This window comes from Nesoenas mayeri, assembly GCF_963082525.1.
Source record: "Nesoenas mayeri genome assembly, chromosome: 2".
NCBI lineage: Eukaryota > Metazoa > Chordata > Aves > Columbiformes > Columbidae > Nesoenas > Nesoenas mayeri.
Genome location: NC_137543.1, coordinates 49,462,266 through 49,487,152, shown reverse-complemented (window position 1 = coordinate 49,487,152; position 24,887 = coordinate 49,462,266). Strand labels below are relative to the sequence as shown.

General features: G+C 40.3%; 1 protein-coding gene across 1 annotated transcript in view; it reads right to left on the bottom strand.

Annotated features, from left to right (window-relative positions):
* The window catches only part of ZNF521 (zinc finger protein 521), a gene marked incomplete at its 3' end in the record, with an annotated part of 205,054 nt that overhangs the window by 159,508 nt on the left and 20,659 nt on the right, over window positions 1–24,887 (bottom strand). The window contains exon 4 of the mRNA XM_080364140.1: window positions 22,238–22,417. Coding sequence (XP_080220266.1) covers window positions 22,238–22,417 — 180 coding nt within the window. The remainder of the gene's footprint in view (window positions 1–22,237; window positions 22,418–24,887) is intronic.

Below are 24,887 nucleotides of genomic sequence, written 5' to 3'. Positions count from 1 at the left end.
CCATACCCAGAGGGTTATATCAATCACAACATAAGGAGTTCGGGAATAGACTTCTTCCACCAGGTGGGAGAGACCTTTTCTCTGCAATATGGCATCATTTGCTTCCCATGATCTTTTGGAAGTTTTATTTTTAAAATACCCTGCTCCTGCAAGGACATTTTGGTGACAGCCTCAGTCTCTTCTGCAGCCTCCCTGTGGCACAGTGTAGTTGTGGCTTTTTGTCCTTCAGAACAGGCTCTACAGGGAGGGAGATATTCCAAAATTATGCTGTTGACGGAGTGTGAAAACCAGACATCAGTGGTATCATACCCTAAGACAGTTGGTCACCTCAATGATGCAGGTCCACTCCTGACCTTTATTCCTCCAATACTGCAAATATCTTAAAAGAGGAGACTTCCTATCTGACAACAGTATAATCAGCACCAAATCCAGTAACTAACAGACACTGTATGTTTGTAGTTCACAAGGCATCACATTGTTAATGAGCAGATAAAACAAGAAGAAAGGGCTGTTCTTTGTTTACATCACTCCCTTCATAAGCAACAGATGTCCTGATAGACTAGACTGCATGGGCTTTGTTGGTTGAGAACCTCCCGCTGGCCCTGGATGAGAACCAAGCATCCATACTGATTTTGTTACAATTGTCAGCTACTTTTGTTACTACAAACCATGAACTGTTGCTGACTCATCTGTGGTCCCACGGGCACAGAGGAAATAATGTATGGAGTCATGCAGTGACTCCATGTATTGTTTTCCTCTTCAGATGACTACTGCTTGCTCACCCAAGTGTGCTTTCTTGTGGGGTGCCACACAGTTTCTTGATATCATTCTTCCTGGTGACTGCGTACATGAAGAAATGGCTGTCAGACTGACATTCTTCCGATTTGTCAATGACATTGAATTATTTAAGTGTGTTTTGTGAGGACCAAGATTTAGGTGAAGACAATCCATCCAATACCCAGTCCAGCGTACTGCCAGTGAGACACAGTTAGTTCCAGAGGCACACAAAGACCGCATGGACTCTTTCCAGAGGGGCATGAATTCTGTGGTGTTGTGCTGTGATCCTGCTGGGTTTCCACATTCTGGGCTCTACACGAAAAGCCAAGGCCAAACAACCTTCTTGTGTGATGTCAGAGGCTCTCTCATGGTTCAATGCATAGACTGAAGTATAGATTACCTTTATATTCTCCTACAGAATTTCATCTTTAGAGTACTTCAAACGTCAGCTCATGACAAATGCAGAAATGCCATTACTGAATATGGTTTTGTACAGAGAATATAATTGTTCTGTGTCTTGTCATCCACTTTGACCCTCAGATTCAAGCCATAGGTTACAGTGCTGCTCTTATCCACTAGTCTTACTTAAACTGGGGCCTATACATGACAGAGGGCAGATTTCCTGAGGTGCTTTACTCAGAGAATACTCCTCTGGTTAGCTCCCAAAAAGCTGACAGGTGCCCTCAGTAAAATCTCCACTTTCACGAATCTTATTTCCCTTATTTTATCACAGTTTAGATTTGTCAGCTTTGATGCTGCAGGGCCAATTTGGTGTGGGTTGTGTTTTGGCTGAAAGGTGCTAGAGGAGGAAAGAAAACACTGAAGAAAGCTATAGCTGAGGTAGGGAATAATTGCTGAGAGTTCAAATAGCATTTACCTACTGATCCTAATTACTGCTCCCATTTTTATGATCCCTGGCAAACACAGTTTTATAAACTGAAAAAACAAGCTCATGTATTTATTTGTTCTCACACAGAGCTTTTTGTCATGACAGTCTGTAAGTGCCCACCTTGACATGCCATCAAGACTTCCTCCCTTAAAATGTTTTTCTCAGTCTCTTTGGCCATGGAAGCTGCAGGTGTCATACTCACACAGTGTGGCTTTGGCAGGGGGCACATACTCCTCCAACATCCAAAATCAAGCATTCATTACAGCATATGCCATCGAGAATGACTTGTTTCTATATTCTGCTCAGTGAACCAAGATTATCTACTTCACTGCGAAGAACTATGTAGGAGACCATCTCCTTTGTTTGTTCTGTTTTCAGACAGACAAAAGGCAAGTTTGATGAATGACACATGGATGCCACAAAAAGTTGTTAACTAGAAGTATTCTATTGTTTCCCACTCCAGAACTTCACCATGTCTCTGATAACATGGCAAACTCCCACACTTTCAAAGGGAAACTGCCTTACATCTTCCCCCAAAACCCTCTTCCCCTTTAAAATACAGTGTCAAGGCTAATTTTCTCGTCAGTGCAGGTCGCAGCTTGTTGGTCCAGATCACATTTACAGTGGGAAGCAATGTAATGCTCCCTTTTCATTTCTCCTGGCCTGCAATCACTTCATTTCTGAAGCAGAGGGCTGTGTGAGTCTGCTCTATAAAGCCCTGTCTCATCAGCACTGCTGATGTCCAAGTCATAAGTCTGATAGTAGTCCAGGTATCTGTGAACACCACCTGAGTGAGGCACAGCATAATAATAAAGATGGCAGCAGTGCCTATATTTCACCATGCTATTCTTTTTTGGTTTTGTTTTCTTTATTTAAAAGCAGTTGGTGTGCTCCAGCTTAAAAATAATGATAAAGAAATCAATTATTTGACTCTCCCCAATAATTTTTTGAGCCTTATCTTTAATATGATCTCAGGAAAAGACCTGTTAGTATTCTCAAGTTACTAGCACTCAGCAGCTGATGTAGCTGTCTACAGCAGGGTCCTTCCCATCACATGTACACTTCCAAGTTTGGGTTGGCGATACTAATAGCACACCCTTGAACCGTGTCTCCATTCTTCAATGTGACACTAAAAGTGGACTGTGCTGCTCTGCAGCATTTTGTCAGCTCACAGTGATCGAAAGATCCTCCCCGAGGCTCTTTGCTCCTTAATATCATGCAGAATTTCTGCCTTCCCTTTCAAAAGAAAATTCCTTGTTTAACTTCTCTAGGGTCACTGTATACTGGTGCAGAAAAAACAGGTGGAAGACAGGTCTCTCATGTTAAATTTCTGTATGCTTCAATTCTCCATAGATGATTCACATCACTTCTGGATCAAATTACCTAGTTTTAACTACTGACAGGATCAAATTAACAAGGTAGAATGGAATATGAAATGAAACACATTGTAATGAGGGCGTGACACAGAAGTACTGCTAACAGATCAAACTCTCTTCCCCTCTTCAAAGGTACCTGTACGCTCCTGTAACTTAGAGCAGGCTGATAGTGAACAGACAAATTCAACAGGCTGAGCAATACATTTGAAGCTAAGTACACCTCTGCCTTCAGCGATCGAAGGCCTCTGTCTCCTGGATTCAGTCACTTGCCAATTTCAGAGGACACAGGTGTGAAACTACTGTTTCCTACAGAAATGTGTATTTCAAGGAGCTGACTCTGTGAAAGGACTGTCACACTGTGCACACAACATACAACATCAACAACCAAGTTAAGCGGAAACCAGTACATTTCTGTCCTTTGCAAATCAAATGCAGACTTGGCACATCCACACTGTGCATTAAAGCAAACATAAAATACCCAAGTTTCTGGGGAACTTGCCAGCCCTGGAACTGAAGCAGCATCCTGAGAAAAAGAAGTCGTTTGCTCACAAGTTAATACAACTCTCCTACTTAGAGAGCTAAACTATCTTTGCATGACACTATACCACACATTACAGACATAACACAATTACTGCTCAGTACTGCAAAAATCTGAGATCCATTCTACTCCATTCTATGCAATAAGCTTTTCTTCTTCATCACCCTCCTCCCTTCTGATATACAGACAACAATAGAAAATTCTGGGTAACATCAGCAATACAGGGTCTTGAATGTCCATTATTTGCTTGTGCTCAGCCTTCCTGTACTTCAGTAGAGATGTGTATTATCAACTAAGGGCTTCTGAACAGATTCAGCTTAGGTTCCCAAATTAATCTGATTATTACACTGAGCACAAAGTCCTTTCCTCATGTATTTACTTCTTCACTTGCTCTAGCAAACACCAATAAGTAACTGCAAATAAAATGCTGCAGAAGGCTGCCACAGTAATACCTAACTACCACTTTTAGAGAAAATGTTAATCTTTGTGTATGTTAAAGTGTCTGCACTGAAATACAGAGTTCTGTTCCCTCATTTTGGATGCTAGTTGTGCTTCCAGCATCACTTAAAAGCACAGAGATATGATCCTGTTTACTCTTTTGTTTGGTCACACTTATTCATGTCAATATTTTAATCTTCTAAGTTTCATAAATTAAAGTGGAGCAGTGACAAGCGCAGACAAACAGAGGACTGTTGTGTTAGTTTTCAGTGCAAAGTGACAGGGGTCTCAGATACCTCTGCATCCCTTCAACTATTAAGATATTTATTCAGCAATTAAAGATTTTAGAAATCATGCTCTGCACTTCACCTTACTTAGATGATTTCCCACCCTTTTATTTCTTCCACAGAAGACATTTTACACGCCTGCAAAATTACTTAGGCTGGAGATCCATTTGCAAGTCATAATCTTACTTCAATGAGTAGCACATTATGGTCAGTAAACTAAATGTTGGGTATACTTCTATGTATACCTATTTTCAAATCATTTGAACAAATGTATATGGTATTTAGACATTCAAAACAGCCAGAGTTAACAGATGTTGCCCTCTAATCTTTAAAGCCTCGTCCTTTACTTTGGAGTTGCAGAAATAGGTATTTGAGATCCCAAATAAAACATAGACTTCTGAATACAATTCTATAAATAGCAGCAATTTGTTTAAGGGCTTGTTTGCCTTTGCATACAAAAGGATTCCCAGAAAATGCTTTCTGACATAGAAGCTTTGATGGATGGGACCCAGTAGTTTAGATCGAGATACAACCTTGTAGCAAAGCACTGCTGGTGCAAGTCTTATACCCTCAGATCTTACTTCCCAGTCAGGCTCCATAAACCATAAATTCAGAGTCACAATAATTCACTTTTTGTCCCAAATGCAATGGTATAATCTTTCATGGGAAAACAACAACATGCAAACCAGTTCAATACTATTACAGCTATATATGGAAATCCATTGTGGGAGTGGGAGGTGGTATATGCATGGACCATGACTTGCTTCTCTGTAACAATATTAACTGGCATAACTAGCATAAGAAAAAGGCTAGTTTGTAATTCCAATTAAATTAGTAGGTCTGCCTTGTACTAGTAATTTCATCCTGGAATGCCATGTGCTCCTATTTCCCATTTAAGCCAAGAGGAAAAGGACAAACAATTGTGAGAAAAGCAGCACCACTAAATAAAGAACTCCTGTTCACACGCTCCATTCCTCATGGCTCTAACAGAGGATCTCCAGCAGCATTTTCCTGCACTTGAGCCTCATGATGCTATTTTAGAACAACATGAACAGACAAGGTAGAATTATCCTTGTACTTTTCATGTGTGTTACTTTTTCTTACAGAATAACCTGTGCATCTTAATGCCCCAAATTTGGAAGTGCAGCATTCCTGACTAACAATTCCCTGGTATGAAATGGTTTTCACCTTGTATGCAAAAGTTTCATTCCTGGATGGCCTGGAAGAAGTACTGGAAAGCATTAGATTGTGGGATGGTCAAAAGAACAAGGCAATGTGGAGAAGGTTAATATTCAGTGAAATTACTTACCTTTGCCTGTAAAGTTAAATTCTTGTCTGAAGTGTGCCAAAAAGGTGTCTTTTAGGGGAGGCAACAGCTGAGCATTTCAGGATCACAACTTCGGATGCAAGCACGTATATCTCACCTTAAGCAATTAGGTTCAATTTTTTATTTAATTTTTAAGTACCTGTAAATCTTCATAACCTTACTGAGACACTGTGAGCATAAATACATTAAAGGCCTAAGGCAAAAAGACACTGTCACATTGGGACTTAAACCCCAGACAGACAGGATTTAAGAGAGACACAATCAGTATTTCTACCAGTCTCTGCAAAATGGAAGTTCAATATTAATAAAAAATTAAAAAAAAAAAAAAGTGCTGTATCCCTTTATCTGGATGAAAACATCGAAGTTACTAATTATCTATATGAAGCAGAGGATTCTGCCAGTAAGTAATTACTTATGAAATGCGATGATAATTTGTCTAACTCATCTACTCTCACCTGGAACCCTCCACATTCAACTCTGCACTCTCTGCACCTTTTCCATGTAGGCTGTTTTTTTCAGGATCAGTAATTTCAAACAGCTTAAAATCTACTCATGGCTTAACAATGGAAGAAATGAGTGGACTTTAAACCTATTTTCTTCCTGAGGGAGCAATGGCTTCCATTAATTTCCTTGTTGGCAATCAAGTAGAATTATTTCCCCAAATCTGTATTGAATAACCATGTCTATTCTTTCACTTATGAATCTTCTAAAAGGAGAGGCAAATAATCATAACACAAGAGTCCTAAAAGTGAGAAACATTAGTTGTTGATGTTCCGATTTTTACTACTCTTAGTTATTTTTTAAAAAAAACAGTAGATCAAACACACAGATCACTTTCCTTTCTACCAGGACAAGAGTCTTCCATATTTTCAGCAAATGTAATAAAGAAAGGAAGAAAGTTAGGAAATTTTAAAAATAAATGAAAAGGGGGGAGGGGAGACAAGAAGTTAGAAAGACATGGCGTTGAATAACAAGGCAATGCGGGGAAGGTTAATATTCTGTGAAATTACTTACCTTTGTCTGTAAAGGTAAATTCTAGTCTGAAGTTAACTGGCTTTCAGTCTGGGAATAATTTCTTTATGATTCCTCAGCTTAGAGAAAACAGTGGTACTTGTGGTAATGCTAGGAAAGCAGGCTTAGTGAATGAGTTTAATCTTAAATGTCAGGGAGGAAACAAGTCACCAGGCATACCTCAGACTGGAAATAGGAATTTTATTATTTCCTCTTTCCTGCTCTAGCTCACAGAAAACAGTGCAAACTGAGTACAGAAGAATCGTGCCAAAGAACATATGAGGACTCATTTTATGAGATCAGTTTTGGAGTTGCAAATCTTAAGGTAAAGTAACTTTATTTAGCTATCCATCTTTGAATGATTAATCCACTCACTGCATGAACTTCAAATGAACTACATAAATCTCAGCCAGGTCTATGTTAAAAAAAAGAAATAGAAATAGGGGGAAAAGTATGAGATCCTGCAGGCATTTTGCACAGACAGGCTTACTGTTTCTTAAAATACTGTACATCTGATGATGCTCACAAGGTCTGGAAAAGGGGAATGCTACAGTCGTTACTTACACAATAATATAACATTACACGTGTTATTTTAGAAGCATTTCACCAGTGTAGCTATTCACATACAAAAATAGATACTTCTTGGATCCAGGAGATGATGTACAGTTGAAAAGGGAAAGGAGAAGGGAGAAGGGAGAAGGGAGAAGGGAGAAGGGAGAAGGGAGAAGGGAGAAGGGAGAAGGGAGAAGGGAGAAGGGAGAAGGGAAGGGAAGGGAAGGGAAGGGAAGGGAAGGGAAGGGAAGGGAAGGGAAGGGAAGGGAAGGGGAAGGGAAGGGAAGGGAAAGGGAAGGGGAAGGAAAGGGAAAGGGAAGGAAAGGGAAAGGGAAAGGGAAAGGGAAAGGGAAAGGGAAAGGGAAAAGGAAAGGGAAAGGGAAAGGGAAAGGGAAAGGAAGGGAAGGGAAGGGAAGGGAAGGGAAGGGAAGGGAAGGGAAGGGAAGGGAAGGGAAGGGAAGGGAAGGGAAGGGAAAGGGAAAGGGAAGGAAAGGGAAAGGGAAAGGGAAGACAACCATCCATGTTTCTCACAGATGAAAGGCTAGCAAAAATGCTAATTGCAAAGCATATTTTTAATTGAAACATACAACATAATTAGACTAGAATTTTAACATACAACACCTTGACAGCCAAACACTATTCTAGAAAATACAACTGAAGAGTTTTGTATTGGAGCCATGTCCCTAAAGCTAATATGCAATCTGATTAACTCACAATGACTCTTCTTTAGTCTGACTTAACTGCTTATTGAGAAGCAGTAAGAAAGAAGATTCTTTTATCCAGCATTTTAAGTGATGTATAAGAAAGGAGAGAGAGGATGAGAGGTTGCTATAATGAACAACTCAGAGCCAGTCAAAAGTTGCAACATATTTTCATAGAAAAAGATGCTTGCTGAAAACAGGTGTCTGTTTTCCATTCAAAAAAAGACACTTCCACAGGAGTAGAGGATATGTTAAGAACCATTTTTACACTGAAAGTAAAATTTCTTCAGTTCCAGTGTCACCAAATACAATTGCAATGTGTAATCAAATCTTATTTTCAGTCAATAGCAAAATAATTAATTTTTCATTTGTTCGTAGAAGTTGTGTTCTCTGTTCTTCCCATTCCCCCTCCTCAGAAGGAGGCATGTAGTTCTGATAAGACTATATATTTCACCGTTAAGAGAATAGCTGGCAAGCCTATAAACTATGCAAATAACATTTGGATCGCAAACCACATTTACTACACTTGGCTGATGGAAGAATGATTATTTCATGTCTCGATTCACTAAGAGCATACTAGCATACTGACTACCTCAATACACAACATTTCCTGTATCCTTCATAGCTTCCACAGTTTAGTAAACACATCCCACATATTACAGTAAAAGATTTCAAATCTAAAATTTTCTTCCACAGAGCATCCTATATTTATATATCCTAGAATGCTATGGTAGGAAAGGGAGGAATGCTGCAAACATTTTACGGCAATTGTACTGGAGTCTGTTACAACACGTGGTTTGATTTTTAAACTATCTAATAGGAGGCAGAACCCCAAGCCTGAACAAGTGTGTATTAGAAAGCATACATTATGCCCTCTATCGAAAATTACGTAATTTGACAGTAAAATGTATAAGTAAGCCCGTAATTACCTTAAGTGTCTGCCACACAGTCAACCCTCTGGGCTCACAAGTCAAAATATTGTGCTAGAGCTCCCAGAGAACAGAAGTAAGGAGGAGAGGGAGGGCCAGGGTATGACTTGAGGGTTAAACACTACCCTGAGCCGCTCCCTTGACCCCACGATTCCGAACTGTGTGGGACTGACAGCCCTCACATGCGGAACAGCTTCTACAGCTCCGGTTGGGTTATCGGGGCCAGGCTCCCTTGGCATTTGTGAAGAGAGTTTGTGCTGTCAGTCACCTCTGAAACGAGGGAGTGACAAAGAGGAGTCATACTGTTTTGAAACACAGAACTCCCGTGGGTACTACTCACCTGCAAAACGGCTATTTTTTTGGCAACGCATGTGTGGAATAATCCACCCATTCACATCTCAAAAGTTGCAGTGCAATCTGCTTTTTGCGGACAGCAGAGATCCTGTGGCATTTTGCACAAGAGTGGGAGGTTTGCCACGTTATTCTTGGCCAGAGTTTCCTGTCCCCCCCAAGTATGCCTCAAGGGTCTTAGCTGCCGTCTTCTGCAAAGCTGGCTACATTTCATGGTATTGTAGATAAATAGTTGCAAAAAAAAAGATGTGGAGCATAAAGAGTGAAAGGCACTGTGCATTCTTACAGGTATATGAAATACAAGGTTTGCCCAACATGCAAAGAACAATACTGACAGACTGAACATGTATTTATTAATCAGATACATCTGTTAGCCCCTTTCACCACCCTCACAGCATCAGATCCACTAACGGAGGTGTGGTTTCAAAAACATCGTATGAAAAAGTCTGTAGTACTCACAAAATTCAGAGATTCTCTTTGATTTTGTATCCAAGCCTATTAATTTTGCAATAGGTAGAATTTAGCCTTTAATTTGTATTGGGCATCTTTCCATGCCCAAAGAGGAGAACTGCACAAGTAATTTTAAGCACTCCAAGTACTGTCCATTAACTGAAATGCAACAGAAAAGGCCTCTCATGAAGCCAACTCAGGATACACAAACTTACCCTTGACAATAAATTTGGGCCAGCTAGGCCTGCATTGAGTTGACAGAAAACATTTTCTCTGTGGAATACTAAACACTCTCTTGCCTCATGCCATGAGGGTTAAGTGTTCCTATCACTCAGAAACTTCTTGTGATACTGTCAGTTTTATCCACTATGGCATATTCCTAAAGAAACATTACACAAAAGCTGGAGCATTTACAAAAGTGTTCAAAAAGTGATCAAATTGAGAATGAGACTGTTGCCATGGATGACTGTGCAAACAGCAAGATGGGCTGTAGACCTCAGATTGCAGCTATGTTCTTGGTTCCTATAGAAAGCATCACAAAATCCAGCAGAGGCTGCAGAATAAAACTAAGTATACTGAGTGAGTTTCAGTCTGCTATTCTTGCTGAAGTACCCAACAGGAATAGTAGCACTATTCTAGAGATCCACAGACACAAACAGTAGAAGAGTGAAGAGTGAAAAAGGAAGGAGAACAGATGAGAAAGAGAGAAGCAGTAGGATACTCCAGCACCAGAGAAAATCATCTCCACCCTTCTCAGGCAAAGGGAAAACCACAGCAATACCCAACCTGTTGATAGTGGAAAAGGTGAGAGAAATAAAAGGACACTTCCAGAAACAGTCAGTAAGAGACAGGAAAGTATAAAGATAACAAGGACAGAAAAGTGGAGCCTCAGCAGCAAGAATAAGCATGCCAAATAACAAAAGAAAATCAAAGACAATGACAGGTGGAGAGGGTCACAGAAGAGGCAGAAGCCAGTTTTAATAGGATAAACTGCATTCTTCCATTTTCTCGGCCTTTGCTCCTGAGAGCATCTGGTATCATGGCAGACAGGAGAAGCTTTTCTCCTTTCAGACTAACCTGCCACGGGAAACACCACAGCCTGGCAGGTGTTTGGGAAGTGCTATTTGGAAGTAAGTTTGTTAAGCGCTGACTATTTTGAAACGACAAAGCATCTTGGAAAGGCAGAGATCTGAGTGCCACAGAAAAGAATCCTGAAAGCAATAATACAAGCGAATGTGAAATTGAACTCACAAGTAGAAATCCTGCCCTCAACAAACTTAATGACATTTCCATTGGTTTTGGTGAAGCAAAGATTACAGCCAACCACTGATGGACATAAATTGAAAAACATTCTCCAGTCAGGCTACACAGATAGCTAGTGAAGGAAAGACTGCCCTGTAATGCAAAATTTTCTAATCATAACATCACAGGAAAAGCAAATATTAAAATTGTTTCAGGTATTTCAAATGCAGTTTAAAAGAATAATTAGAATCATACAGAAACCTAGAGTTATTGACATATTAAACTAGTTCAGGACAAAGGATGTGTTGCTTAGAAACTGAATTTACAGGAAAGATTAAACACGCTCAGTATTTTGCAAAAATGCAAGCATCACTTCTGGCTATGTATTGAAGTCAAATAATAGCAATAAGAAATAAATGCATGCATATGAAAAATTATTGATGTTAATTTATGTGTTAACAGTTAAACTGATGTGTTGTGCACTCATGCTGAAGCCCACATTTGTCAGAGAAAGGTAAATTAGCAACTGCCGTTTCATTTCCCTCTGCTTTGCTTTTACAGCTGCTAGAAGGTTTGCAAAGTACTTGAAAAACTTGACCCTTCTCCAGCCTCCCCCGCATGAGTCACCCAACCTTCCTCCAGTCATTACCCTGCACTTCCTGCTGGGATCCAGCAGTAAAACAAACGAGAGACACCAGTTCTGGTCATGGTGAGGGAGGCAATAAACCAGTGACAGGTATTTTTATGAACTTTTAAATGAATTCCCATATATTAAACATATCGACCAAGTGCCAATCCGGGTCATTATCCTATGGAGAGTTCTATTTCAAAAGACATTTTGAAGCACTTCAGTTCATTCCCTGTCCTCAAAGTATGCCTTCCTTGTTTACAAACAGGCAAAATAATTTACTGTATTTTATATGTTTCAGAAATATTACAGACAAAAATATTAAATAATTTTACTTGTGCATGTATAAACTCAACATTATTTTAATAACATTCTTAAGAGTAAATTTAACCCAAAATTTCACAGATTAAGTTCCAGCATTTCATGTCATTATTAAATCCGTCTGAAACACTCTTTGTCAAGTTTGAGTTTTTAGAAGTCAACTGCTAGGTCACCTTTTATAGTTTGCTTCAATTCACCATCACCATTTACTAAACATGGTCACTTCTGGGAAAACCCCAGTTTATTCCCCCCACCCAAATAAATACCAAATGATGTATCCATTGAGAGAAGTGATCATGCTTAGTCAGCCAAATTTAGTAACAAATTTACCCATTTCTGTCCACAAACCCCCACAGTATTTTAGTTCCAAACTTGCCTACTATTACACTAAAAGTACTGAGAGAACTGCTGTCCCCATGAACTCCTTGGGTTCATTCCCCAGTGCACACAGGAGACACAACCCCTTTAAACTTCAAGGAGTTCCCATTGCAGTGTAGAAGAGAAAAAGTCAGAGATTATGGAATAATCATCTCCAAATCGATCAATTTACCCCTGAAGGTAAAAAACTGAAAGAAAGAAAAAAGTTGAACAGTTCCAGCTTGCCTTCTTGAAGGGAAAGTACCCCCAGGGCATGTTGTAGAATGATCCCCATCTCTTTCTCCTGATGCTTATTAAGAGGTCATAGATCTCAGCTAGACTACAGCATTCCCAAATGACATCCCCAGCTAAGGACTATGACCTCTTAGTACAAGTACAGGGAAGTAAAATTAGGAATATTAAGAGTCCACATTAAGAGTTTGCCTCAACTATCAGTCATTTTGGAAAAACAGTTGGAGTTAATGACATATCTGGTGTCTTGTGAAAAACAGAGGAGCTTTAGAAAAAGAAACTGCAAGTTTCAGAATTGTCCATAGGTGCAGCACCCTGTGCCAGGGGTAAATTTCTACATCTGAACATCACAGTGGATTTCCACAACAGAATATTCAGTGCAATAGGTATCTTTCTCAAAAAAGCAAAAGGTATGGCTCAGAACATCCTGGGTGAAACAAGTCGTGCTTCCTCTTTGTCTCAAGCCTATTCCCTCTAACAGTAATAGTATGGAAGTGATTTTACAACCATCTCAGACAGGTTATTATGCCAAGACCAGGCAGGTATTGGAGTATCTTTAAGGACCTTTCCCCTCCAACAATTATTTTTTTTCATAAAAAGCATTTTTTTTTTACATTCTCCAGATGATGCTTTGGAGGATAAACTGAGCCCATATAGTTGGCGTGTTGGTGAACGACCACATCACCCAGAAATCTTAACACCCTACAGCTGGTTGTATAAACATGAATTAAGGTTCTTCTACAACTGTATTAAGGAAAGTATTAAAGAGCTGTGGGGCATTTTGTTACATTTGGCTTTCAAGCTATGAATTTAACTGCTGAACATATAAGTAATGATAATCTGTTGTACCTCCCATTCCGTTCATTTCTAAATGGTAATTAAAGCAAGCACCAATAATAAAAACAGCAAGTATTTCATGAAAATTATTTTAGAAGGAGCAGGAAATTCACCACATAAAAAGACTAATTTGTCATGGCAACAAGACCCATTTTGTAATACACTGACAATATATTCTAAATATTTCAGTAAAACAGAGGCATAAAATAAACAACAGGTATTTACAGTAACTGATTCTCTGAAACACTGTAGTCGATATAGACTGTAGGTGTATATATGTGCATATATGCAAGACAATCATTATTTTATTTTTAATAGTGTGTCTATTAGAGTCATACACATGAATTCCCATTGTACTGGGTAAAGGTCAGGGTAGCTGTGACCCTATACCAGCAGCAGCTTTACAATTCAAAGTCTGTATTACTGAGGACTGTGAAAAGCAAGACAAGCTTGGCCACAGGATCCATATTGATTACAACAGTAATTGGAAGCAGCATAGTTATCATAGGGTAAGTAATGACTATTTTTTCTTCTTCACATATGTGCCAGTGTTGATGATTCCCCCTGCCCCCTCCTTTCTCTCCCCTGCAGGCAACCATCTTCCTTGGACAATGAGAATTAGGAATTTCAGCTGCATAGATCAAATAGTGATTATAGTACAGCTCTCTCAAAACTGGAATGAGCTCTGCCAGTTATGTCCTCCACACAAGGCCTGAAAAAGGTCAGTGGATTACCGCATGTCATCACCTGGCAGATCTCAGAAATTGGACCCTCTTCTGAAACAGGCAGGAGATGTCACTCGGGCACTGGGAGAGCATATTTAATACTCAATGGGAAAGACACAGTAGCCAAATGGTAACACAGAAAGATACCCTGTACTGCCCATTTGGAAATGCTCTGTGAGGAAACGACTTGACCTTTATAACACCCAGCAATGGTTATAAATAAATGGAGCAACAGACTGGCAGTGTAATAAAGCAAAATTCTGCATCTAGCTAGGGCAGATTTTCAACTGAGTGCCAGGAAGACACTTGAACTAAGCCTGAAAAAGCTAGGGAGCAAGGCAAGTCAGAGCTTGGAGACAGGGACAATGACGCACAGCTACTTTGGTAACCACAAAATACCAAAGGCAGAAGAGGAACTATTTATAATATTATCGTGGCCACTCCCAGAGCCTAATGCTGTTGCACTCACCCACAACAGTATGTCAGGTGTGTTTAATTGATGCTTTCACAGTCCAATGCAACAAAAAAGCACCATATGGACTTGTCCTCTGTTATAGTTTAGACTACGGCCATAAGCCCTACTACTGAGCATGACTTGGGAAGAAGACACTAAAATAAGGTACATTGTTTACATAAACCTCTGAGTACATGTGAAAGAACAGATTCTGGATGACAGGTACATTACATGTTTTAAATGTCAAAACAGTGTACTGTTGTCCTCAATATTCACTCCTTATTTTGAGTGAAAAGAGTATTTACTTGAAAAGCTTTGAGCAGAAGTGATCAAAAGTATGGTTCAAATGTGTGATGCTCAGGTCCCAGGGTGACTGAATTCATGTTCTGGACAGGAATGGATACCTTATGTGTATAACAGCACTTTGGCCAAACTCTGCTGCCATACTCCATTTGCCCAGTAAGGCGTGGATTGCTGCAAGATGAGCCCTAAGAGCCCTGTACATGATGCTAGATTATTTACAAGACAGTTGAAAAACAATTGTACCAAGAACTAGACCTGGTAACCCCTGCACTGGGGCTGCCTACACAAAACCCCTTTGCCAATGAGAAAGCTCCAGTCTCCGGTTGAATGGCTCCTCCTGCAGCCCAGGACTTCTGGGCCGGGCTGGAGGTGCCTCTGTCCATGGTACTCACAGAGGCAACGGTGTCCTCACTGGCGCAGGGACACCAGTTCTGATCCGGTATCTTGCTGTTATAGTGGGAGTTCAGGTTCACACAATGTATAGTTCTTGGTGGATACATACAGAAGATAAGCCAATCAAAGCTATCCTTGCCATTATATGCTAAAAAGAATCACTGGCCTTTTTAAGTAATGGAAAAATCAGGCTACAATAAGAGGGAAAAAAGAAGCAAAACTGAGGAAAAAATATCCATGAAAGATATATAGGAAGCACTCAAAGCTCCTTGGAAGACACCACCACTTGCTTCCTCTCCCGTCTGTAAGCAGAACAAGCTTTCTGGCACTTACAGTTAATTCTCATACATAGGTTTATTATGAAGACACCACCACTTGCTTCCTCTCCCACCTGCAAGCAGAACAAGCGTTCTGGCACTTACAGTTAATTCTCACACATAGGTTTATTATGGGGGTTCTCTGAGTAAGAATAACAGTTCCATGATACAGACAGAGGCTGCTTTCATTTACAAGGGGTCACTGACAGATAACTCAGGAAGTGCAACAGGTTGCTTTTAAAACATTCAGGAGGTAAAGATCTACTGGGTTTATGACTGATTAACAATCTCAAGAGCAGAGATTAATGGTTTCCAAGCAAAAGGGGGAGGAGTTTATGCCTCCTTTGCCCATGTTGGCTGTTCATCATGGATCTCTCAAAGTAAGCACAGGGGTTTTGAAGAACAGCAAGAAGGCTATGCAGCCTACTTTCATAGCTTTCACCTCCAGCATATACAAGTTGCCTCCACATCTCAGCAGTACCAAGCTACCTACAGAAGTACTTATACAGAATTTTGACATGAAAATCTAAGAATGCAATTGTCAAGACCTTCATTTGTCCTCCCTAGGAATATGCAGTTCTGCATATGAAATTATGTATGGCAGATTCTCCAAATTGCTATTATTTTAGCAGGCCTTTGCCATTCTGTAACACATATAAATCTTCCATCCAAGTCCACTGACAGGCTTTTCAGTGCTCTCTGAATTCAAAATCACAATCTTTGGAGGGAGACAGACTATAGCTACCTCCCTATTCCCCCTTTTCCCCAATTTCACAGATCTGGAGTTGCAGATATGGGTCCCAGACCACATCTTTCTGAAAGGATCTGAGTCCATGACTTCCAAACTTTAAAAAGTGCATTGAGCTACCGTGTGTATTGGCTGGGACAGAAAACTGGAGGAGGGGGTCTGCTTTTCACTGTCTCAGTCAAACAGAATGTCATTTTGTGGAAAAGAAGTCAGAAGACCATGGTCCAAAGCAAATGGAAAAGTAGAAGCATGTCTCTGTAGTATAGCAACGGGAAAGCCCTCTAGGGAAAAAGAGAGGCCTAAACTCAAGCCTCCAGTCCAAGCACCGTTTGTCTTTCATTCAATAACTGTTTAATGTAAAATCTACATGCAGTCTTTGGTGCAGGAATTCTCAAGAGAAACAGGGTGACTCTCTCAAGTGAAGTAACTGTACTTGGCGAACAGTGCTTGGCAGTGTGCCACTAACTGCAATGAGGCAGATGAATATGCTTTCGGTGGATCATAGATTTAACTTCTTAGGGTCCTTGTCCTCAGAAGCACTTTTATCAAGCTCAGATTTTTCCCTGTACTGCAGAAATGACCAAGGAGCCCTGCCATGTATCATTTCTCCATAAAGATAGTGGAAACTGAAAAAACAATGGCAAGATCTGCAATATATTTAGCCAGCTCTAGGATTCTTTTGCTAGCAGGAAGAGCAATTCTAGCTAGGATATCAAAGCACGACAATGCCAAGTGCTCACAAAATTTATCTTGTAGTCTCAGTGTGCACAGCATACATCCTTTGGGACAAAATTCCCTGCAAAGTTTTCAGGTCGTCTAGTGAAGGAGATGGTCCTGGCATTACCAACTAATTCAGAAAGATGGTAGGTTCCTGGGCACTAGGAAGAGGAGAAAAAAGGCAAGAGAAGGAAAGCATTATAGTGGAATCCCTTATAACCTCCCATTTGTTAAGTCCATGATCACTCATGGTGCATGCTGTCTGCGAAGCTGTTAGGTAGCACAACCTCTTATTTCTAGACATGCAAGAATGTGTTTCTCAACCACACAGGAGGATGATATCCAAGAAAACTAATTTTGGTCGTAACACAGAAATCTGACTTAGCTAGAAGTTCCCAGCCCAAGGACAGTCCAGTGCTGATGGAGAGCAGCACTCAGAACAACTGGTCCCTAATATATCTGCTGGGATTATTTTCAGATGATATGCTAGAGGAATCTCTGGGCAGGGCTAGAGAGCAGGACTGCAGCTCCTCATTGGCAGGGAACACACAGCTATAGCTAAGAGCCTTTTCAACATCAGCAGCAACTTCGGGCATAACATGAATGGCTCTCAGCTCTACCTGACATACTCAATCTGTCAAAGCTCTAGCACTAAGCTAGAGCCCAAAACATGAAACTAAGTCTACCTAATCACCACATCAGCCCTGTGGTTGCCTTCAAAGGGCCAAATGTAATTTTAGGACTGTATAAATATAGGAATAGTTACATTTGTACAGTCCTAAAATTACATTCGGCCCTTTGAAGGCAACCACTGCGCTGATGAGGCCCCCAGTGAAAATGAGTTTGACACCCCTGACCTAAAGGTAAAATAAATTTTTACCTCAGAACACTCTTAGCCTTGAAGCTAGGACTGCATATGATTCAGTAGCCTGCTAACAGACAAGTTTTGCAGCCTGTTAAGCTAATGGGGCCAGTAGTGAAGTCAGGTAACTTGCACTAGGTCTACTGACATTCAGGTGGAGGACAGTTATCTTGTGTACCAGCCAACTAGGCTGGCATGTTCAATGCACCTTTGACTTCAAGCAAGGCACCACCATACTGTTCTCCTTTTTCTAGTTTTGCTCTGGTTATGAGTGGGACTTCTGATGCCAAAGTGACATACACGATCTTCAAGAGAAGCAAGCTTTAGCTGAATGCCTCTGAACACAGAGTGAGTCAGCAGAGAGGGAGTTCTTACATATACAGAGGATAGTTCATAGACTATAATCCCTGAGGGTTTGGACTGAAAGGTGAAATAAACAGCACAAAGCACTGTGAAGGAAGAAGAGATACAAATCAAGCAGAAGATGAAGAAAAGTGTCTGACAAATTGTGTCCTACCAACAGCATATATGGCAGCATTGCAAAAGGTTAAGTTTCCTTTTGGCAGATGAAGCAGAGAAGGTGATGGCTTATCAGTAGTACACCACATTTGATCCTGCAAGTGCTTTCCTACAGTGAGATCTAAACTGACATATGCTAGAAGGGCATCACGTTCATAGCCATGCTAATTGGATCCTTTACTTAGATACACAACTTAGAGGATGACAGTGTGCAAGTGGCTCATGAGTTATTAAAAGGAAATGCTGCAGGAAGGATAGAGTGAGAAAAGCATCAACATCAGAGAGAAACACTATTAAATCCATATTTTTATTGCCAATCTTTTGTAATGACTAAATTAATATAATTTAGTATCTCATCTGCCCGTGGTCACAAGTATTGCAAAGAATTTTTTTGGACTTTTTCCCCTGTTTATGCTTTATCTGTATTCCACAAACATCACAGCAATTGTCAGCAATTAACATAAATAAATCATCACCTTTTCAGAGAAAGCTTCAGTACAAGAATTTCAGATGATAGCAAAAAATATTACTAAATAGCTCATGAAGGAACTGTTCCATCCCCCATTGAAGTCAATGGGAATCTTTTCATTGACTTCAATGGATACTGGATCAGACCCAAATTGAAAAGATAATAGTGCACACATTAGGATGAAAGAGCAGCTATACCCTCCTCTAGAAAAAGAATATGAGGTCAATTCAAACAGATTACAGGAAGGAACCAGTTGGAGAGAACATTTTTCTTCTCCCTTGAAAAAACTGGCAATGGAACAGAAATCCAAGATCCTGAAAGCCTAATCTCACAGAGTTGTAAGTAACTCTCATCCTCCACTATCCTCTGAACAGCAGGGGGGACTGACACCTTGAGAGATTGGGACCACTGTTTAATAGACCAGCTCCCCTGTCCCCATTCCTGTCTTTGGTTGGGAGTGCAGAGTGAAGATTCAACAAAGCCATTTTACTCCTTCCACTGAAGTGTCAAATCTTCAGAAGAACACATCTAGCATTATCAAATGCAGAAACTAGAAGCCCCAGTATCAATCATAGATCCTACAACAGCAAGCCTTAAGCATGTTACAAGGTTGGTAGAATGAGGGGCAGTCAAGATACTCAACTCTCATGTTTCATGGTCACTGTTTTACTAAAGGGTTGTCTTACACCACTGTTTTGTCATCCTGTTCGTTCCATCAACATAATTGTTGATTTTACCTGGTATAATTATATAAAAACAACTCTACAACTGGGTCAACATGCACAGTTCATAAATTCTTGCAGTGCAGCTCGCTATGCATCTCACAGAGCACCTCCAAAGCTCAGTAAAATCCAGACAAGCTGCAGCTGGCTCAGCCATCTAAAAACACAGGGTTTGGAGGGCTTCAGAACTCAGATGTGAACTTCAGAGGCTGGCAGTCCTGGCATTTTTGCCTAACAGAAAATCTGGGTAACTTCAGTACTTGAGATGGCATCCAGATTGGAAAGATCATACATCAGGATAGATGATACACTCTTCCCCACTCCAGAGAGAACAAATTTGACCCAAACAACAGAATATCATAGAAGAAATTCCATTTTGGTAAACATCTTGTATGGCACCCAAAGGCACTGGTGGAAGTCCAAGAGAAAAGCAAGAGTCCAGAGCTTGCCTAAAATGCTAAAAGCAAACTTTGTCAAATATGTATTGTGCTTCAGACGAGAAAGGTAAGCTGCCTGGCTGTCAACTGTTTGTCACTGATTAACTAAAAATAATCTAAAATGATGAGGTTTTCATAAATGTTATATCCTTTGTGTTAGGCCATACATGCTGCTTAGGGCCTCGCATTGAATTCACCTCACTAACTACCTGGATTTCTTTGCTGGAGAAAGAAAAATTGATCAACTCTGGCCATTCCACCCAGGCCCCTCTCTCAACTTAAGGGTTTCTTTTGGTCATTTGTATTTAGAAACAGAGGACAGTTGGCTTTTTGTCAACATGGTAGTCCAGAAGGTTTAGGTTTTTATTCACTTCATTAGCTTTCAACAGTCCAATCTCTACTCATTCGCTATCGTGTGTTTCCTTGAAAGAGAGGCAAAGATATTTTTAGGAACTTAAACAATTTTCTTCAAGATTCATTTTCATTCCCCCATTCTCCAACATCAGATATGTATTCCTGCCTTTACACATGCATCCCAAATCGACTAATCCACCATAACCATTTTCACTCTCATTTACCAACACAACCCTCAGCAGAACTGCTGTGTTGAGGAGTGGTACTCCAGGACTCTTCCTACTTACTGTTCCCCCCATCTGCTTTTCTTCAGTTTCTCAACCCAACTGTACAAGCACTGTTTAGTGCATTCTACTCACAGCTTTAAAGCAGAGAAACCATTTGGTAGAAGTGGAGAGGGGGGGCATCAACCAACTAACCAGAAAGGAGAAATGGCCATATCAGATTAAGGTGAAAAAAGAGGGATGAATAAACGGGATCTGAGGCAGGAAAGTGGAGATCCAGAGGATCAGGGCAGGGGCAAGGCTTTCTCGGAGAGGGAAGGAAGAGACAAGCTAAAGCCACTAATTTTTCAACATGGAAAGAAAAAAAGAAAGAAGAGAGGTATGAAGAAAAGGGGAGAAAAACATAAAGTTTTTTTAAAGTCAAGAGAATATCAATACTGCCAGAAACCGTGAGCAATATAGAAAAATACATTCTAAAACTATGTAGGAGTGATTAGGGAATGTCAGAACTGACTGCATCTTTAGTTAGAAAAACATTTTACGGGCAAGAAAAGGCAAAGTGATATATTAATAAAAGTAAACATTTTTTGCTACAGCAGATCTTCATTTTCCATAATGTGAGGCTGGGACCAAATCATTTGACAAATCCACATTACTTCTCAACTTTCCTTCTGCTCCTGCCCACTTATTCCTCTTCTGCTCACCTTCTTCTCACACTTCATCTCGAAGAGCAGTACTGCTGCTCGACTTTTATGTGATCCTGCCAGGACTTAGCCTACGGATCTACTGGAACCAATAATAACTCAGCTCTCCAAACATGAGCACATGCACACTTTCTAAAAGTGTTTCCAAATGAGAAGGATGACTTTCCTTGTTTATAAAGTCAAAATAAAGAAAAGTGTTCAACATAAGCGCACTGCACATAAATACATTTTACACTGCAGAGGCTAAAATTAAAGTATCACCTAATAAAATATAAAAATGCCTTTCTGTTAATACTGAGTCTAGTTGGACCTACGGTGCGTACCATCAAAAGACCTACTAAAACTAATGGGCAAAACTACTTCAGCAGATTTCATGTGGTTTCCCAGGTGAGGGGCTCTCTACAGTCACTTCAAAGAGGAACCCGGATTGGCTACAGGTCCATTCACCCAGCTCTGCTCAGTTCAGCAGTATCTGATCAGCACCTGGTTCTGCCCCTTGACTGAAGCTGAGATTTTATTTTCCCCTCCAACAATTTGCTTCATTCCTCTCAACTTTCAGTTACTGGTTGCTGTACAGTCATTTGAAGTTGACTAACGCAACATCCAGCCCAGATCTGCAACATGCCATTGTGCAAATTCATTCATTGAGTAGTTGCACCTAAACCCCACTTACAAACGTCTTCTGTGTTCACAAGTGACTTAGGAAAATACATGTATAAGTGAAGTATGGAAAGCCATACAGTGTGAATCTAGAAAGTACACGCAGCGGCCAGGCATAGACAGCTAACGAACACTTTAAATACAGTGCAAATGCAGTAATTACCCATACATCCTTCAGTAGGAAGGAAATTTTTAATGCCCCATTTGCAGTATAATCTTGTCCCAGAATCTGTTTATGAAGGTCTCACTGAAGCATTCAAGTGCAGGAATAAAATAAATGAGAATAAAGGAGGGAGATCAGAAGCAGAGGATGGGAATCAGAAATATAACAGTGCACAAAGCCACAAAGTGATAAGTATTGTTTACCTGTCAGTTGACATTGATTAATCTTGTGTTCTGTGATATCACTCAGTGACTCAAACACCTGGAGGCAGCTGTCACAGCTGTGCACAGCTTCTTCTTCTAACTCCTCCCCTTCATCCGGCCTTTTCTTGCAGTCTAGCACCTCTCCATCTTCTGCCTTGTCTTCTAGTGCACAGTTAGGGTCTGAAAGAAAATCAAGACCATGACGTTAGGCATCTAAGAAGGGAACCTTTAAAATGAAAAAAAAATCAAGGTAGGTTCTTGTAGTGTGATGAGAAGAGACATATACGGCATGAGCCTGCAGCACACTGTAGATTTTATTGCTAAATAAGCAAAGGAGGCTTTTTCCTGAATTTTTTTCTAAGCTGAATGAAAGGAGAATTTCCCTTCTACTCCCACAAAAGCAGTTCCATTTCTCACTAAAGCAATTCTTCCATGCTTCAATGTTAGGTTTGTCAATTTTATCACAGCTATTGAAGCTGCTTTGATCATTTGATCATTGTAAGAAAGGATAAACCACCTATGCAATTAGTTTTCAATGAAAAGAAAAACCAAATCAGTGAGTGTGCAGGAACTTCTTTTCACTCTTAACCACAGCGTTTCACAGGAAATTACCAGAATTAAAAGACAAACAAATTTGATTTACATAAACATGAAATTAATCTTGACTTTACAACCCATTCCAGTACTTTATCACCACACTATTTGACACAAACAAAGCCCTGGAAAGATTATACCCTGGGTCAAAATGCTACACATGCTTTGAACTCCTGCATGACTTAAGACAAGCCTGATAAAGTTTCTGTATTTGCCAGATCATGGAAAACTGTAAACTATTGTAAAACCTGTATAGTGCAGAAGGAGAGCTTTGTCTGTCTGACATGCTGACAAGCATTTTGGGGATAGTAGGATGGCTCCAGCCTCAGAGCAGCAGCCCTGAGCCCAGCTGAAGCTTCTAAACTGGAAGAAACGTGAGGTCTCACGGCCATCCCCTGTGCACAGAGAAGCCACACAGCTCACTTCACGACCTCAGTTCTGCAGACAAGCAGTACAAAGTGACATAACGCAAAGTCTAGAACTTTTCCTCCTCTGAGGAAGAACAGAGCAGCTTTAACTACTCTTGACTTTTTGCCCGCTTTACTAAAAGCTTCCTTCAAAAGACAGAAATAAAACAATCTGTCTTCCCTAATAAAGCAAGCTGGCACTTAGTTTTGTTTTTCCTTGGGAACCACAGTACAACAAGTGAAATGCAGAAGAAAAATGGTTGCATACATTCCAGCAAAAGGAATGCAAGTGCTTCATCGCTTTTATCTGCTTGGGCCACCTCATCTTTCCTTTTAGACATTTGAGAGAGTGGAGACTGAAACAAGTCATTTTAGAAAACAACAACAAACTCATATAATAACAGAAGATTGTGCAAGTACATTCTAAGATGTTATATTCTTTGGCCAAGCATGTTGCTGATCAGGAGTAGACTCCTTGTCCACAGCAACAGAGAGGTGGTACCTGTGAACCCACTTTATTTAGCATTGCAATTGATTAGGATCATGCACAACTACTTGAAAGGAGATAAAGTGAAACACGCTAATACTAAATTCACATTAGAATGGGGAAGGGGTGAGGAGGTGGAGGAGTGAGATTCCATTGTAAATCACTCTTCAATCCTCCGTCAGTGACGGGGACCCAGCCATCCCTGCATTTGCCACTGTGCGCAATGCACAGGTTCTTGCTGCTCAACAGTGAAGGTCAGGGCTCCCATCATCTTTCTACACCCCTTGGTCCACACTGCTGTACCCTGCGCTTCAGCTGCTCAAACACAGACAGATCCGCCAGCAGCAACTGGAAATGACCCATGTCAGGAAGCCTTCCTCATGCTGTGTGGCTTGTGATCAAAACCAAGGAATTTATTTGACAGGGGTAAAGGGCAGAATTTATTTTTACAGGAAATATAATAGAAAGGGAAAAGAGATTAATTTTAAAAAAATAAAAAACACATTCTGAAGTAAAAAATGTATTTGGTGTGCAAAACCTCTGCCCATGCACTGAGTGCAGCCCTTGTATGACAAGTTACATTCACAAGGTTCTTTCAAGAGTCAAAACTTCACCTTGAGTAGCTACGTCCAGATAGCAGAGTAGTCTGGACATTTACAAAGCAAAAAGGGATGTTAATCAAATAAAAGGATTTTATGGCATTTCAGCCATTGCTTTATGCTCTGAATCTAATAACTCCCATTGCCACTTCACTTTCCAAAATATTTTGCAAGATTAATAACAGTAGTTAGGAGATCACCAGGTTATAAGCAGTCCAGAAAAATAAGCAATTGTCTTAACTGTTGCAAACTGACCCCAACATCATTAAACACTTGTTGGAAGGCAGCATGAGCACATTGCATACTATTAGTTGTTCAGCTCAAGCTCCCAGTTTCATCTCATAAAACTGACAGCACTCAGGGAAATGTGGGCACTGGGTTTGAATTTTAACACAAGTATTTAAATGCTGCACATAAAGTTTACAGACCTGTTTGTTTTAAAATAAGGGTAGTGTCTGACTCTGCTTTAAGCACAATGCTGAAGGAAAAAAAAAAAAGGGAGGGGAGGGAATTCTTGAGACTTATTATTCAGAAACACTTGCACTTTGCAGGAATTCAGCAAT